The 15,731-nt window shown below is 54.8% G+C and overlaps 1 protein-coding gene and 2 long non-coding RNA genes across 9 annotated transcripts in view; 1 reads left to right on the top strand and 2 right to left on the bottom strand.

The window, feature by feature from the left end:
* Window positions 1-650: 650 nt before the first annotated feature.
* Window positions 651-1,695, bottom strand: LOC127032895 (uncharacterized). Of its 3 annotated transcripts, XR_007768946.1 has the most exons (4): window positions 1,611-1,695; window positions 1,054-1,557; window positions 876-993; window positions 651-814 (listed from the first exon to the last, which is right to left on the bottom strand). It is a non-coding gene; the product is annotated as an uncharacterized LOC127032895 (long non-coding RNA). The 3 variants fall into 3 exon arrangements; XR_007768947.1 differs by lacking the exon at window positions 876-993 and having other exon boundaries at window positions 995-1,557; XR_007768945.1 differs by lacking the exon at window positions 876-993 and having other exon boundaries at window positions 651-874.
* A 3,451-nt stretch (window positions 1,696-5,146) lies between these two features.
* The window catches only part of LOC127033156 (butyrophilin subfamily 2 member A2-like), a 32,033-nt gene continuing 21,448 nt past the window's right edge, over window positions 5,147-15,731 (top strand). Inside the window, exons 1-6 of the mRNA XM_050920960.1 lie at window positions 5,147-5,275; window positions 6,119-6,460; window positions 7,545-7,826; window positions 10,512-10,637; window positions 14,841-14,861; window positions 15,663-15,689. Of these exons, the coding sequence (XP_050776917.1) occupies window positions 5,194-5,275; window positions 6,119-6,460; window positions 7,545-7,826; window positions 10,512-10,637; window positions 14,841-14,861; window positions 15,663-15,689 (880 nt within the window). The 5' untranslated portion in view covers window positions 5,147-5,193. The remainder of the gene's footprint in view (window positions 5,276-6,118; window positions 6,461-7,544; window positions 7,827-10,511; window positions 10,638-14,840; window positions 14,862-15,662; window positions 15,690-15,731) is intronic.
* LOC127032890 (uncharacterized) lies at window positions 11,115-12,173 on the bottom strand. Of its 5 annotated transcripts, none has more exons than XR_007768935.1 (4): window positions 12,108-12,173; window positions 11,997-12,033; window positions 11,738-11,774; window positions 11,115-11,330 (listed from the first exon to the last, which is right to left on the bottom strand). It is a non-coding gene; the product is annotated as an uncharacterized LOC127032890 (long non-coding RNA). The 5 variants fall into 5 exon arrangements; XR_007768934.1 differs by having other exon boundaries at window positions 12,071-12,167; XR_007768933.1 differs by lacking the exon at window positions 11,997-12,033 and having other exon boundaries at window positions 12,071-12,167.

The following is a 15,731-nucleotide window of genomic DNA, read 5'->3' as shown; positions in this document are numbered from 1 at the left end:
GATCTCGGTCACTGTGTGTCTGTGCAGCACCGGGCGTGATGGGGCCCTGATCTCGGTCACTGTGTGTCTGGGCAGCGTGCGGTGCGATGGGGTCCTGATCACGGTCACTGTGTGTCTGGGCAGCGTGCAGTGCGACTGGGCCCTGATCATGGTCACTGTGTGTCTGTGCAGTGCCCGATATGACGGGGCATCAGTCTGGTTTGGGACTTTATGGATTTCTTTAATACATGCACTGATATTTGTCATGGCTTTAGCAAACCTAGTTGAGCAAAATGCAGCACTTCACTTGAGGGCAGCTTGTTCCTCTCCATGTGGGGGCACACGACTGGGAGTCAGGACTCCTGGGTTCTATTCCTGACTCCGGGAGGGGCAGTGGGGTCCCATAAGGGGAGTGGAGGTGTCACGGCTCCTGGTTTTAGTCATGGATGGAGCTCCAGTGCTTATTTGCTTCTTTCACTGTAGTATCTGAACACCTCCCACCAAAGGGTGTGTTCACCCACCACACCCCCTGTGGGCAGGAGCGAGCACTGTCTGTACAGAGCATTCAGGGACCTTGCCCAAGGTGACCCAGGCAGTCTGTGGCAGAGACTCACAATTCTGGGAAATAGCCACACGGGGGCAGCAGAGGATACGGAAAGAGAAAGCGAAAGTTACATTTGTAACCAGAGGGGAGCCCGCCGCAGGGACTTCAGGGGGGTTACTCCTGATCTCTGCGAGGTGAGGGGAAACCAGCCCCAGAGACTCCAGTGGGTTACTCCTGATTTACACCTGGTGAGCGAGAGGAGAGCCAGCCCCAGGGACTCCAGCGGGGTTACTCCTGATTTACACCGGGTGAGCGAGAGGAGATCCAGCCCCAGGGACTCCAGCGGGGTTACTCCTTATTTACACCGGGTGAGCGAGAGGAGATCCAGCCCCAGGGACTCCAGTGGGTTACTCCTGATTTACACCGGGTGAGCAAGAGGAGAGCCAGCCCCAGGGACTCCAGCGGGGTTACTCCTTATTTAAACTGGATGAGCAAGAGGAGAGCCAGCCCCAGGGACTCCAGTGGGTTACTGCTGATTTACACCGGGTGAGCGAGAGGAGATCCAGCCCCAGGGACTCCAGTGGGTTCCTCCTGATTTACACCGGGTGAGCGAGAGGAGAGCCAGCCCCAGGGACTCCAGTGGGTTACTCTGGGGGGAGCGAGAGTGGAGGGCAGGACTGCCACGCCCAGTTGGGTTTCACCCCTGGGGGCGTTTGCTTAGGCTGGAACTCGCTTTCAGGACGGGCTCAGCAAGTGCATATGACAGGAAATGCTCCACCCAACTTGCAGGGATGGAGGACAACTGGCTGAACTGGGGGTCTGGGCCATCAGAGTGGCTGGAGACAAGAATCGTCCCAGAGCTAGGCCTGGCCAGAAGAGGCAGTGAGGGATTGGGCGCGTCCCCCCACGCACTAGGGAATCAGCTCCAATGCGCTGCCAGGGACTGCAGATACCAAGAGGGGCTCAGGGATCATTCCTGATACTGTCTGTGCACACAATAGACCCTCAGTCTGTGCATCCCATCCACCCCCTGTCTGTTTGCGCATCCCGTCCACCCCTCAGTCTGTGCATCACATACACCCTCTACCTGTCTCTGCATCCCATGCAGCCCTCAGTCCATCTGTACATCCCATACACCCCTCTGTCCCTCTCATACACTCCTCTGTCTGTCTGTGCATCAAGTACAGCCCTCTGTCTGTGCATAGCAAACATCCTCTATCTGTCTGTCTGTATATCGCATCCAACCCTCTCTCTGTCTGTACATCCCATTCACCCTCTGCTTATCTGTGCATCCCATACACCCCTCTGTCTGTGCATCCCAAACACCCCTCTCTGTCTGCACATCCCAAACATCCCTGTGACTCTGCATCCCAAACATCCCTCTGACTGTGCATCATATACACCCCTCTGTTCATCTGTGCATGCCATATACCCCTCTGTCCGTCTGTTCATCCCAGACACCTTCTGTCTGTCTGTACATCCTATGCACCCCTCTCTCTGTCTGTTCATCCCATGAACCGCTTTTTCTTTCTGTGCATCCCTAACACCGCTCTGTTTGTCTGTGCATCCAATACTCCCCTTTGTCTGTGCATCCCATACAACCCTCTGTCCGTCTTTAAATCCCTACAACCTGTCCCTGTCTGTGCATCAAATACACCCCTCTGTCTGTGTATACCAAACACCCTCTTGCTGGCTGTGCATCCATACACCCTCCATTTGTCTTTACATTCCAAACATGCCGTGTGCCTGTCTGTGCATCCCGTACACCCTCTGTTTATTAATGTATCCTGAACACCCCTCTGTCTTTCTGTGTATGCCATATGCACCATCTGTGTCTGTCTGTGCATCCCATACACACCCTCTGTCTGTCTGTGCAGCACAACCACCACTCTGTCTGTCTGTACATCACGTCCACAGTTCTGTCCATCTGTGCATCCCATACACCCCTCTGTCTTTTGTCTGTGCATCCCGTACACTCCTCTGTCTTTCTGTGCATCCCATACACCTCTCTGTATGTCTTTGCTTCCCATACACACTCTCTCTCTGTCTGTGAATGCAATACACCCTCTGTCTGTCTGTGCATCCCCAACACCCCTCTGTGTGTGCATCCCATATACCCTCATCTGTCTTTGCATCCCATGCTCCCTTCTGTCTGTCTGTGCATCCCAAACACCCCTCTGTCTGTCTGCACATCCCATATACACCTCTGCCTGTCTGTGCATCCCATACACCCTGTGTGTGTTTTTGCATCCCAAACACCCCTCTGTCTGTTCATCCCTTACACCTCTGTGTTTGTCTGTGCATCTGAAACATCCCTCTGTCTGTCTGTGATCCCATATACCCTTTGTCTATCCGTGCATCCCAAATACCCCTGTCTGTCTGTACACCCCATACAACCTCTCTCTGTCTGACTGTGTATCCTATATATGCCCTGTGTCTGTACATCCCATGCAACCCCCCATTTGTCTGTACATCACATGCAATGCTCTGTCTGTCTGTACGTCCCTTATGCCTTCTTTCTGTCTGTCTGTGCATCCCTTGTACACCTCTGTCTTTCCTTCTATGCATCCCATACACCCTCTGCCTGTCTGTGCGTCCCATACACTCTTGTCTGTGTGTTCATCCCAAACACCCCGCTGTTTATGCATCCCATACACTCCTCTTTCTGTCTGTGCATCCGAAACATGCCTCTGTCTGTCTATGCACCCCAAACACCCTCTGCTTGTCTGTGTATCCCATGCACCCTCTGTCTGTCTATGTATCCCAAACACCTTTCTGTCTGTCCGTGCATCTGATATACCCTCTTTCCACTTGTGCATCCAAACACCCTCTGCCTATCTGTGCAACCTATATTCACCCCTGTGTCTGTCTGTCCATCCCACAGATCCTCAGCCTGCTCTGATAGCATGATCTGCCCATGCAAGGTTTGAGAATCATGGCCCCAAACACAGGCCTGCACAGCAGATTTGTTCCATCCATAGCCCCTGCGCCCCATGCGCCTTCAGAACTCTGCAGCCACTCCAGTACAAAGGATCTTCTAGCGTCAAGCCTTGCTGAGGCCCTTCCTGAAATCTGGGCACTTTGACTTTGCCAACAGGCCATGTGGTGAGGCTGAGTGGGAACCAGAATTTCCCTTCCGTGGAGAATTCTGACAGGCTGAATAATGTTTCTGATCTAATTTGGCGTAACACCCCCTGTTTCTGCCCCACCCCCCAAATTCCCATGAAATGAAAATTCTGCGAAATCTCGATCTTTGTTTCACTCATCATTTCTTTTCTATACAAATGCCTGCAGTTGGGGAGGTAAACTGGTTCATTTCAACCTTATTGTTTCAGTTCATTTTGTTTAGCGTGTCCTATTGTATATTAAACTGATTATTATATAATATTGTTAAGTGTATTGTGATATGTATACTATGGTCTATATTATATTATATTGACTAATATATAGTGCATATTACATTTGTTATTATATTAAATGCTAAGTAGGCTCAGAAGGATTCGATTTGTATCTGAAAATGTCAGTAAACATCGATTTTACCAAACTGATAAAAAAAATATTTCCCTTGATGATACTGGAAATTTGCAGATAGGCAAATAAGAATTCTGCTGCCTGGGAACTTCTTAGAGTTATTTAAACATGCTACTTTGTGTGTTTTGCCATGTGATGTGAACAGTTCGTGTTTTACTAGCTATAAAGTGTTCACTTGTGGTATCTCAGCACTTACTATCGTTAAATAGTTATCTGACCCTGTCCCCAATAATTTCCCACCGCTGTGAAAATTCAGATAAATAAAAATGGGGGGAAATGTTTAAACCCATGATCTGGAGCAACTGTGGAAAGTTAAATCGATAAAAACTGGGGAAAAAATGCTTAAAATTAACTTTGATTTCATCCATCAAAATTATTTAAAAAAATGAATTCTCCCAAGCCTATATAATTATTATTTTATAATATATTGTAGTCATTAATCGGTATATGATATATATTATTAAATACTGTGCATTATATGGAATATTAAATAATATATATTTTATTTCAGACTTTAATGGGATAAAAGTCACAGTGAAATTAATTGTAAGGACACATTTCCAAGGTAGTATTTTGCCCTTATTGAACTGAAATGAGTCCCTTTGACTTTTCCCCTGTAAAATGTTCTCAGAAGTGGACATGTTCCTGCAAAATATTTCAGTTATGATTAAACTGCTCTTTTCTATGGAAAAGGCTCCCAACCCCCAAAAACTTCCCACCCACTCTTCCGCTCAGACCCTTGATTCCTTTCCGCTCCTTTGAAATGTGCAGCCTATAGTCCCAGACGTGCTGCCTGCCCAGCAAGCTGTCCAGCATCACCCGGCATGTAAGTGGACTGTGGAGTTTGACCCCCAGGCCTTCATCGCTCGTAGCAGGAGCCTCAATTGCTGGAGCTGAAGGAGTAGCTCCTCCAGGTGGTGGCAATAGCAGGCTATTATCCTATTCCATGAAATGCTTGTGTAGGATCACCGTGCAGCAGCTTTCCCTCGTGGGATGAACCACCTTCCTGGTTCCCACTGACACAAGAAGGGGATCTTCAGGTGAGCAGCTATTCCCCTTCTCATCCCTTGTCTCCTTGGTTTCCCTGTAGTTCATTGGCTGCTGTCCAGCCCTGAGGCCAGGAAGAGTCGCTCTGCCAGATGCTGGGAGCCCGTCGTCCACACTCCAGCGCCGCCCTGCTCTCCACCGTCCTTCTCCTGCACGTTCAGGCTGCAGTGGCTGGTAAGGAGGCTCTGTCCTTAATGGTGCTGGGTGGTCACAGGGCCCCAGCCAGCTCTCATGTACGGCGAGGACAGTCTGGGGTGACTGCCCTGGTAATGCACTGGGCTCGGGAGTGAGAGCGCAGGATCTAGCACTCACTCACATGCACAATAATGTGTGACAAATGGAGTCACTGTCCATCCCTCCATCCATCCCCCCACATCCATCCCCATACACACCCCTCCATCCATCCCCCGCATCCGTCCCCATACACACCCCTCTATCCACCCACATCCATCCACCCATTCATCTCCCCACATCCATCCCCGTACACACCCCTCCATACATCCCCCCACATCCATCCTCATACACACCACTCCATCCATCCCCATACATACCCCTCACTCCACCCCCCTCCATCCATCCCCATATACACCCTTCTATTCACCCACATCCATCCATCCACCCATTCATCTCCCCACATCCATCCCCGTACACACCTCTCCATCCATCCACCCACATCCATACACAGTCCTCCATCCATCCCCATATTGACCCTGCTATCCTTCCACCCATCCCCCCCATAACCATCCCCATACATACCCCTCCGTCATCTATCCATCCATCCTCCTTCCTTTCCCATACACACATCCCTCCATCCTGGCCTCCACATACACACCATTCCTCCCTCCCTGCCTCCTTCCCCCCACTCTACCCCTCCCTCTCCTGCTCACAGTTCTCCCTGAGCCCCTCTCTCCAGGATCCACTGGGTGGTGGGGCTGGGGGCTGGGTTGTGTGAGAGGTGAAGCTGCTTCCTGCCACTCCCCTCTGACCCCAGGCTTGTCTCTCTGCCCCTTTCCCCAGTGAGTTTCCAGGTGCTGGTTCCTGCCGGCCCCCTCTCCGCCCCACTGGGGGGCACTGTGCTGCTGCCCTGCCACCTCTCCCCAGCGCTCAGCGCCCAGGCCATGCAGGTGAAATGGAGCCGGCCCCAGCTAGGCCAGGACGTCCACGTGTACCTTCCGGATGGGAGCGAGGTGCAGGGTGAGAGGTACCGGGGCAGGACGGAGCTCCTGCGGGACAGGATCCAGAGTGGCAGCCTGGCCCTGCGGATCTGGAACCTCACCCTGTGGGATGAAGGACACTACCTCTGTGACTTCCAGTCCGACACCTACTTCAGCGATGCCACGTTGGAGCTCCACCTGACGAGTGAGTGATCCTGGGGTGGGGAGATGCTGGATTCAGCCTGTGCAGCTCTGGGGTGGGGGGAGATGGCAGGGGGACCTCCCCATGCAGCCTGCTGCAGTCGCAGGCCAGAAAACCTCCCCCAGTGACTCCTCCATCCAGCCCAGCTCTGGTGAGCCAGAGCAGAGCCTGTGGGGCAGAGACGCCCAGGCTGCATGGAAGGACCCCGAGGGATGTGGGCTCCCCAGCAGCCCGACAGAGCCTCCTTCCATAGACGATGCCCTGCAATGGCAGATATGTGCCCCTTATTTCCAGTGTGGATATCTGAGCTCCAGTGCCCAGCCATCGGCTCTCCCTTTCCCTGTGTTTGAGAAGCCTTCTACCCTCAGAGACTCTTCCCTGGGTAGAGCCGAGCAAGAGAAGTGTTGTAAGCCATGGGAGGTAACAGTCCTGTTCTCTGTGGTGCTGGTGAGGCATCATCTGGAGGCCTGTGTCCAGTTCAGGGGGCCACAAAACCATGAACAAGGTGGGCGGGGGGGTGTCTGGACAAGAGCAACAAAACAATCAAAGATTTAGAAAACCGGCCCTAGGAGGAAAGGTTGAAAGAACGAGGCATGTCTAGGCTTCAGAAGAGAAGACTGAGGAGGCACCTGATAACAGCCTTCAGATACATGAAGGGCTGTTACAAAGGAGACGAAGATCATGTGTTCGTCGTGGCCACTGAAGGTAGGACAAGAACTAACGGGCTTAATCTGCAGCAAGGGCGATTGAAGTGAGATCTTAGGGAAAACTTTTTGTAACTCTAAGGGGAGTTAAGCTCTGGACCAGGCTCCAAGGGAGATTGTGGAAACCCTGTCACTGGAGAGTTGTAAGAACCGGTTGCATAAACACCTCTCAGGGATGGTCTCGGTTTGCTTGATCCTGCCTCAGCGCAGGGGGCTGGACATGATGATACCAACCAGCCCGATGTTTCTGTGGCTCTGAGTCTTCTCTTGGGTAAACTGACTTACACGGGGGTGGGCGAGAGGGGAACCAGGCCCTGCTGTGACCAGCAGCAATGAGGAGAGCGTGAAATCAAGGGAGAATTCCTGTTGATCTGTTTCCCCAGGCTCTGGTTCGGATCCTCTCCTCGACGTCAGTTTGTACAAGGACCAGGGGGTCTCGGTCACATGTCTCTCTGCAGGGTGGTACCCGGAGCCCAATGTGCTCTGGAGAAACAGCCATCAAAAAATCCTGACTCCAGAGTCCGAACAGAAACTGCAAAGTGACGACGGCATATTCAACGTCTCCAGCACCGTGGTGATGACCGAGAGCTCGGATCCAGCACTGACCTGCACCCTCAGCCCTGGCTCGTCCGGCCCAGAGAAAGTATCGGCCATTGTCATCTCTGGTGAGCTGCTGATGAAACAAAGAAACACAGAGCTGGAGCCAGATCTCCAGTGGTGGAGAATGGCATTTATAGATAGTGAGAACTTTATGAGAGGGACAATACCTTACTGTGTGTCAGTACAGTGCCCAGCGCAGCAGGCCTTGATCTCTATCACTGTGTGTCTGTGCAGTGCCAGGCGTGACAGGGCCCTGACCTCGGTCACTGTGTGTCTGTGCACCGTTCGGCACAATGGGGCCCTGATCTCGGTCACTGTGTGTCAGCACGACAGAACCCTGATCTCGGTCACTGTGTGTCAGCACGACGAGACCTGATCTCGGTCACTGTGTGTCTGTGCAGTGTTCAGCATGACGGGACCCTGATCTCGGTCACTGTGTGTCTGTGCAGTGTTCAGCACGACAGGGCCCTGATCTCGGTCACTGTGTGTCAGCACGATGGGACCCTGATCTCGGTCACTGTGTGTCTGTGCAGTGTTCAGCACGACAGGGCCCTGATCTCGGTCACTGTGTGTCAGCACGATGGGACCCTGATCTCGGTCACTGTGTGTCTGTGCAGTGTTCAGCACGACAGGGCCCTGATCTCGGTCACTGTGTGTCAGCACGATGGGACCCTGATCTCGGTCACTGTGTGTCTGTGCAGTGTTCAGCACGACAGGGCCCTGATCTCGGTCACTGTGTGTCAGCACAACGGGACCCTGATCTCGGTCACTGTGTGTCTGTGCACCGTTCGGTACGACGGGGCCCTGATCTCGGTCACTGTGTGTCAGCACGATGGGACCCTGATCTCGGTCACTGTGTGTCAGCACGACGGGGCCGTGATCTCGGTCACTGTGTGTCAGCACGATGGGACCCTGATCTCGGTCACTGTGTGTCAGCACGACGGGGCCCTGATCTCGGTCACTGTGTGTCTGTGCACCGTTCGGTACGACGGGGCCCTGATCTCGGTCACTGTGTGTCAGCACGACGGGACCCTGATCTCGGTCACTGTGTGTCAGCACGACGGGACCCTGATCTCGGTCACTGTGTGTCTGTGCAGTGTTCAGCGTGATGGGACCCTGATCTCGGTCACTGTGTGTCTGTGCAGTGTTCAGCGTGACGGGACCCTGATCTCGGTCACTGTGTGTTAGCACGACGGGACCCTGATCTCGGTCACTGTGTGTCTGTGCAGTGTTCAGCGCGACGGGACCCTGTCTTTTGGTTCTGTGTTTGTCTAGCCCCTAGCACAGTAGGTTCCAGGTCTATGGCTAGGGACTCAAGGTCATACGAATAATAAATAATAATAGTGGAATATCCTGATGAGAACTGGTTTGAAAATGTTCAAAGCAGGTGCATTTTTGTTGGAAGCAAACCTCTACTGGGAACGTGTCTATTTCAACTAGATATTTGACTGTAATTAGTCAAATCGAATCATTTTGACTTTCTCATTTTGTTCCAAAAATGTCATCCTTTGGATTCAGTTTGTTTGGACTTTGATGTTTTATTGGCGTATTCATACTCTACTAGATTATAGTATATTTATATATTTATATATTTTATATTGTGACAAAGCTCCTCCTCTGTCTTGATGGGTCCTGCGCTTATTGGCGTATTTTGCTAGCCTCAAAGATCTTCCTGTGTTGGATCAGGAGTTGGGAGGTTTTGGGGAAACCCAGGCCTCCCTCTACTCTGGGTTCCAGCCCAGGGCCCTGTGGATTGCAGCTGTCTATAGTGCCTCCTGTAACAGCTGTGTGACAGCTACAACTCCCTGGGCTACTTCCCCATTGCCTGCTCCAAACACCTTCTTTATCCTCACCACAGGACCTTCCTCCTGGTGTCTGATAACACTTGTGCTCCTCAGTCCTCCAGCAGCCCTAGGGTGACCAGATGTCCCGATTTTATAGGGACAGTCTTGATTTTGGGGGCTTTTTCTTATGTAAGCACCTATTACCCCCCACCCCCGTCCCGATTTTTTACACTTGCTATCTGGTCACCCTATCTTGCTCCCAGCTCCTCACACGCGCACCACAAACTGAAGTGAGCTCCTTTTTAAACCCAGGTGCCCTGATTAGCCTGCCTTAATTAATTCTAGCAGCTTCTTGATTGGCTGCAGGTGTTCTAATCAGCCTGTCTGCCTTAATTGTTTCCAGAAAGATCCTGATTGTTCTGGAACCTTCCCTGTTACCTTACCCTGGGAAAGGGGACCTACTTAACCTGGGGCTAATATATCTGCCTTGTGTCACTCTCCTGTAGCCATCTGGCCTGACCCTGTCACAATATTAAACCCATAAGATATATTTTTATTTAATATTTTGTATTGTATTGTAACCTTTTGACATTACCAAAACCAAAACAGGTTGACGTCATTGAAATGAAACATTCTGAGGGCTCAGAACTGGATTTTTTAAAATTTTCTTTCTGACATTTCACCCGTACATTCCAACCAGGAACACAAACAAATTTTGATATATCGAAATTTCCTGTGGAATGGAAAGCCCATTTTCCAACCAGTTTGCCCGCTATTTCTAATGTTAAAAAGCAATCTCAGGAAATAAATATTAACAAAAGAACTGATTCCAGCCTTTTCTGTCTAGCACAAGGAGATAAAAGGGTCCCACAACCTGTTACTAGGTTTGTTAATTATTTTGTGTCACATTTGCATGGGGCAGAATGGGTCACATGAGTTAACCTGTGTTGTTCTCTTCCCCTGCAGACACTTTCTTCCCCAGAGTTTCTTCATGGCGGGTCCCTCTCTTTGTAATCCTTGTAATCCTGATGATCTGCATTTGCTTCCTCATCCTGGCTGCCCTCTGCCTATGGAGGATTCACAAAGAGAAAGGTAAAGCTCCTGATTAACCCTTTTGCCACTGGAAAGAAAGAAACAAAATGTCCTTCGACTGATCTGCAGGTCCTTGGCGCTGTAGGCCGCATAGATCCTCGGATGCTCACATGACTTGACCCTCCCTCTTTCTACTTGGGCATATTTTCCCCATTGCTGGTAATTCATGTTAAGAGAGGAAAGGAAATTAATCTTCACTTGGTTGTCAGATGTTATAAATTTCCCAGCCCTTCCGTTATAAGTATTTTCCTTGTGTGTAGCCATGGTGCTGACGTTTGTTTTTGCTGGTAGGTGCTCCACCACCTCTCCACCCTGAGGCCCTGCCCGTACTCTGTCCCCACCACCAAAACTCCGCACCCACCCTCTGCTTGTTCCTCTTCATCCTCTCCCCGAGCATCTCCTGCACACTCCTCTCCGTCCCCTCCCCCGAGCATCTCCTGAACACTCCTCTCCGTCCCCTCCTCCGGGCACCTCCTGCACACTCCTCTCCGTCCCCTGCCCCGGGCACCTCCTGCACACTCCTCTCCGTCCCCTGCCCCGGGCACCTCCTGCACACTCCTCTCCGTCCCCTCTCCCGAGCACCTCCTGCACACTCCTCTCCGCCCCCTCCCCCGAGCACCTCCTGCACACTCCTCTCCGCCCCCTCCCCCGAGCACCTCCTGCACACTCCTCCCTGCCCCCTCCCCCGAGCACCTCCTGCACACTCCTCTCCGTCCCCTCCCCCGAGCACCTCCTGCACACTCCTCTCCGTCCCCTCCCCCGAGCACCTCCTGCACACTCCTCTCCGTCCCCTCCCCCGAGCACCTCCTGCACACTCCTCTCCGTCCCCTCCCCCGAGCATCTCCTGAACACTCCTCTCCGTCCCCTCCCCCGAGCACCTCCCGCGCACTCCCCCCTGCCCCCTCCCCCGAGCACCTCCCACGCACTCCTCCCCGTCCCCTCCCCCGAGCACCTCCTGCACACTCCTCTCCGTCCCCTCCCCCGAGCACCTCCTGCACACTCCTCTCCGTCCCCTCCCCCGAGCACCTCCCGCACACTCCTCTCCGTCCCCTCCCCCGAGCATCTCCTGCACACTCCTGTCCGTCCCCTCCCCCGAGCACCTCCTGCACACTCCTCTCTGCCCCCTCCCCCGAGCACCTCCCATGCACTCCTCTCCGTCCCCTCCCCCGAGCACCTCCTGCACACTCCTGTCCGTCCCCTCCCCCGAGCATCTCCTGAACACTCCTCTCCGTCCCCTCCCCCGAGCACCTCCTGCACACTCCTCTCTGCCCCCTCCCGCGAGCACCTCCCGCGCACTCCTCCCCGTCCCCTCCCCCGAGCACCTCCCGCACACTCCTCTTCATCCCCTCCCCCGAGCACCTCCTGCACACTCCTCTCCGCCCCCTCCCCCGAGCATCTCCTGAACACTCCTCTCCGTCCCCTCCGTCGAGCACCTCCTGCACACTCCTCTCTGCCCCCTCCCCCGAGCACCTCCTGCACACTCCTCTCCGCCCCCTCCCCCGAGCACCTCCCACGCACTCCTCTCCACCCCCTCCCCCAAGCGCCTCCCACACGCTCCTCTCCACCCCCTCCCCAAGTGTCCACCCATTGCTGCTCCCTCCTCTCCACCCGCAAGTGCCTCCTGCCCACACTCACTCCTCTCCATCTCTGAGTGCCTCCCACCTGCTCTTCTCCACCCCTCCCTCAAGTTTCCCTCCATTCATCCACCCACCACTCGCTCCTCTCCATCCCTGAGCACCTCCTGCCTGATCCTCTCCGCCTGCTCCCCCACGTGTCGCCCTGCCCGCCCACCCACCGCTCGCTTCTCTCCACCCCCCAAGTGTCGCCCTGCCCGCCCACCCACCGCTCGCTTCTCTCCACCCCTGAGCACCTCCTGCCTGATCCTCTCCGCCTGCTCCCCCAAGTGTCGCCCTGCCCGCCCACCCACCTCTCGCTTCTCTCCACCCCTGAGCACCTCCTGCCTGATCCTCTCCACCTGCTCCCCCAAGTGTCGCCCTGCCCGCCCACCCACCGCTCGCTTCTCTCCACCCCCCAAGTGTATCCTGCCTGCGCTCGCTCCTCTCCACCCCTCCCCTTCGTGTCCGCCCACCAGCTGCTCCCTCCTCCCACTCACTCCTCTCCACCTCCTCCCCCGAGCGTCCTGCTGCCCACCCACCCTGCTTGCTCCTCTCCACCTGCAAGTGCCTCCTGCCCACGCTTGCTCCTGTCCACCCCCTCCCCCGAGCGTCCCAGCTGCCCACCCGTCACTCGCTCCCCTTCACCTCCCAGGTGCCTCCCGCCTGCGCTCACTCCTCTCTACTCCCTCTCCCAAGTGTCCTCCAGCCACCACCTGCTGCTTGCTCCTCTCTGCCCCCGAGTGCCTCCCTCCTGCTCCTCTCTGCCCCCTCCCTGAGTGCTTCCCCCTGCCCGCCTGCCCACCCATCACTCGCTCCCCTTCAACCCCAAGTGCCTCCCACCCATGCTCACTCCTCTCTGCTCCCTCCCTTGAGTGTCCCCTGCCCACCCACCCTCTGCTTGCTCCTGTCTACCCCCAAGTGCCTCCTACCCGCTCCTCTCTGCCCCCGCCCTGAGTGCTTCCCCCTGCCCACCCGCCACTCACTCCCCTTCACTCCCAAGTGCCTCCCGCCCACGCTCACTCCTCTCTGCTCCCTCCCTTGAGTGTCCCCCACCCACCCATCCGATGCTTGCTTCTCTCTGCCCCTAAGTGCCTCCCACCCGCTACTCTCTGCCTCCTCCCTGAGTGCTTCCCCCCACCCGCCCACACTGTACTCACTCCTCTCCATCCCCAAATGCCTCCTGCCCACTCCACCCCTCCCCCAAATGTTTCCCCTGCCCACCCACAATGTGCTTCCTCCTCTCCATCCCTGAGTACCTCCCACCCGCACTCGCTCCTTTCTGCCTCCTCCCGAGTGTCACCTCATCCACCCACCACCGCTCGCTCCTCGTAACCTCCAAGTGCCTCCCACCCACTCCTCTCCACCCCTTCCCCCGAGTGTCCGCCTGCAACCGCAAGTGCCTCCTGCTCAGGCTCGCTTCCCTCCCCCGAGCACCTCCCGCCCACTCCTCTCTGTCTCCTCCCCTGAGTATCCCTCCATCCATCCACCCACCCATCACTCACTCCTCTCCACCTCTGGGTGCCTCCCGGCTGCTCCTCTCCGCCCCCTCCCCTAAGTGTCCCCCGACCCACCTGCCTGCCCACCGCTCGCTCCTCTCCATCTCGGAGTGCCTCCTGCTGCTCTTGCTCTTCTCCACTCCTTCCCCCAGTATCCTCCCACCCGCTGCTCCCTCCTCTCCACCCCAGAGCACCTCCCACCCACTTCTCTCCGCGTCCTCCCCCGAGTGTCCCGCTGCCCACCCACCCGCTGCTCCCTACTCTCCACCCCAGAGCACCTCCCACCCACTTCTCTCTGCGTCCTCCCCCAAGTGTCCCGCTGCCCACCCACCCTGCTTGCTCCTCTCCACCTCCAAGTGCCTTCCGCCTGCGCTCGCTCCTCTCAGCCCCTCCCGTGAGTGTCCCCCCACCCACCACTTGCCCCTCTCCACCCTCATCCCGAGCGCCTCCCACCCACTCCTCTTCACCCCTTTCTCTGAGTGTCCCCCCCACCCACCCACCGCTTCTCACTCCTCTCCGCCCCCAAGCACCTCCTGCTTGCTCCTTTCCACCCCCACCCTTGAGTGTCCCCTCACCTGCGCTCACTCTTTTCTGTCCCTTCCCCGAAGTGTCCCCGCCATCCACCCACCCGCTGCTCGCTCCTCTCCACCCTGAGTGCCCCCCACCCGTGCTCACTCCTCTCCGCCCCTGAATGCCTCCTGCCCACTCCTGCCTGCTCTCTCCCTGAGACCACCCACCCACCTACCACTTGCTCCTTTCTACCCTCTCCTGCCTTGAGGGCAAGTGACAGGGGGAGAGTGCAGAAAGGAGCAAGCGGGGAGGCAGGAAGAGGTGCAGCACGGGTGGGGCCATGGGGGAAGAGGCCAAGTGGGGGCGGGGCCTTGGGGTGGAGTGGGAGTGGGGTCTGTGGGTATATTTTTTTTCTGCGTACCACAGTAGCCTCTAGATACCCCACGTGAGATCCATGCCCCCTTGTGTCGGGTGCTGCACAGACACCCAGGAAGAGATGATCCCTGCTGTCCTGAGAGTTAACAACACCCTCTGGTGGCTGGTGCCCTTTCGGTGAATGTGTTTCTCCGTTTGTTTTACAGGTGCCATCTACACAGAGCTAAGTACGTTTCTTCTTCACCTTCAGCCATTCGTGGGGGTTGGGCCATGTTAACTCAAACTGCGTAATGACTCCTTTAAATCAGGCTCCACCGGGCAAGGTTTCTGGTAGCACCGGTGCAAGCGGCTGGGGGAAAGCAAATGCCCTAGCAAATCCGGGGCTGCAGTGTTATGCCCAGAAAGGCAGTGAGTGGTTCCTTTAGGGGATCCATCAGCCCTTCCCACCCCAGCGTGTTGTCTAGATTGTGGGTGCAGTTTTTGGACTGAAACTTTGTTTTCAGTGAAAAATGCAGATTCGATGACACCGAAATGTGTTGTGAATTCATGTCCATTTCCACCAGTTGTTTGAGTTGGGAAAAAAATTATATCAACTGAAATGCTGAAGAAAATCAAAATGTTTGGCTTCGATCTTCCCAATGTGATCCATGTGGATTTTTCCTCTCAGAATTGCCTTGAATTTCAGGTATACAAAAAAAAGTTCAAAAAGGCTCAAATCTGGAACTGAAGGTTTTGTTTGGGCCGAGGAGGTTCTTCTGCTGGGAGAAGGGAGGTGGGCAGACTTAGGCTACCCAGGGTGTCTCTGAGCATCGGTTCTCCCGGTGGAGTGGGTTAATGCTGGGCCCAGAGCGAGAAATGGACGGGTTTGGAACCCAGGCCCCAGCTAACGTGCTGTCTCTTTGTGTCCACAGAGGAAAGCCACGGCAGACCGAGTGAGTGTGAATTTGATCTCTAGACTATATGTAAATTAGCTAGGCAGCTGACTGCCCTGGACTAAGCCCTGGCCTCTTGTTCTCTTCTCATTTCAGGTTGGAAAGAAGCATTTCGCAAAGCCAGTAAATCCAAAACGGGGAGTTAGGTCTTGCAGGATATGAGTG

This window comes from Gopherus flavomarginatus, chromosome 12 (genome assembly GCF_025201925.1).
Source record: "Gopherus flavomarginatus isolate rGopFla2 chromosome 12, rGopFla2.mat.asm, whole genome shotgun sequence".
Lineage (NCBI taxonomy): Eukaryota > Metazoa > Chordata > Testudines > Testudinidae > Gopherus > Gopherus flavomarginatus.
Note: the sequence above shows the minus strand (reverse complement) of the source record. Positions and strands in the feature narration are given on the sequence as shown.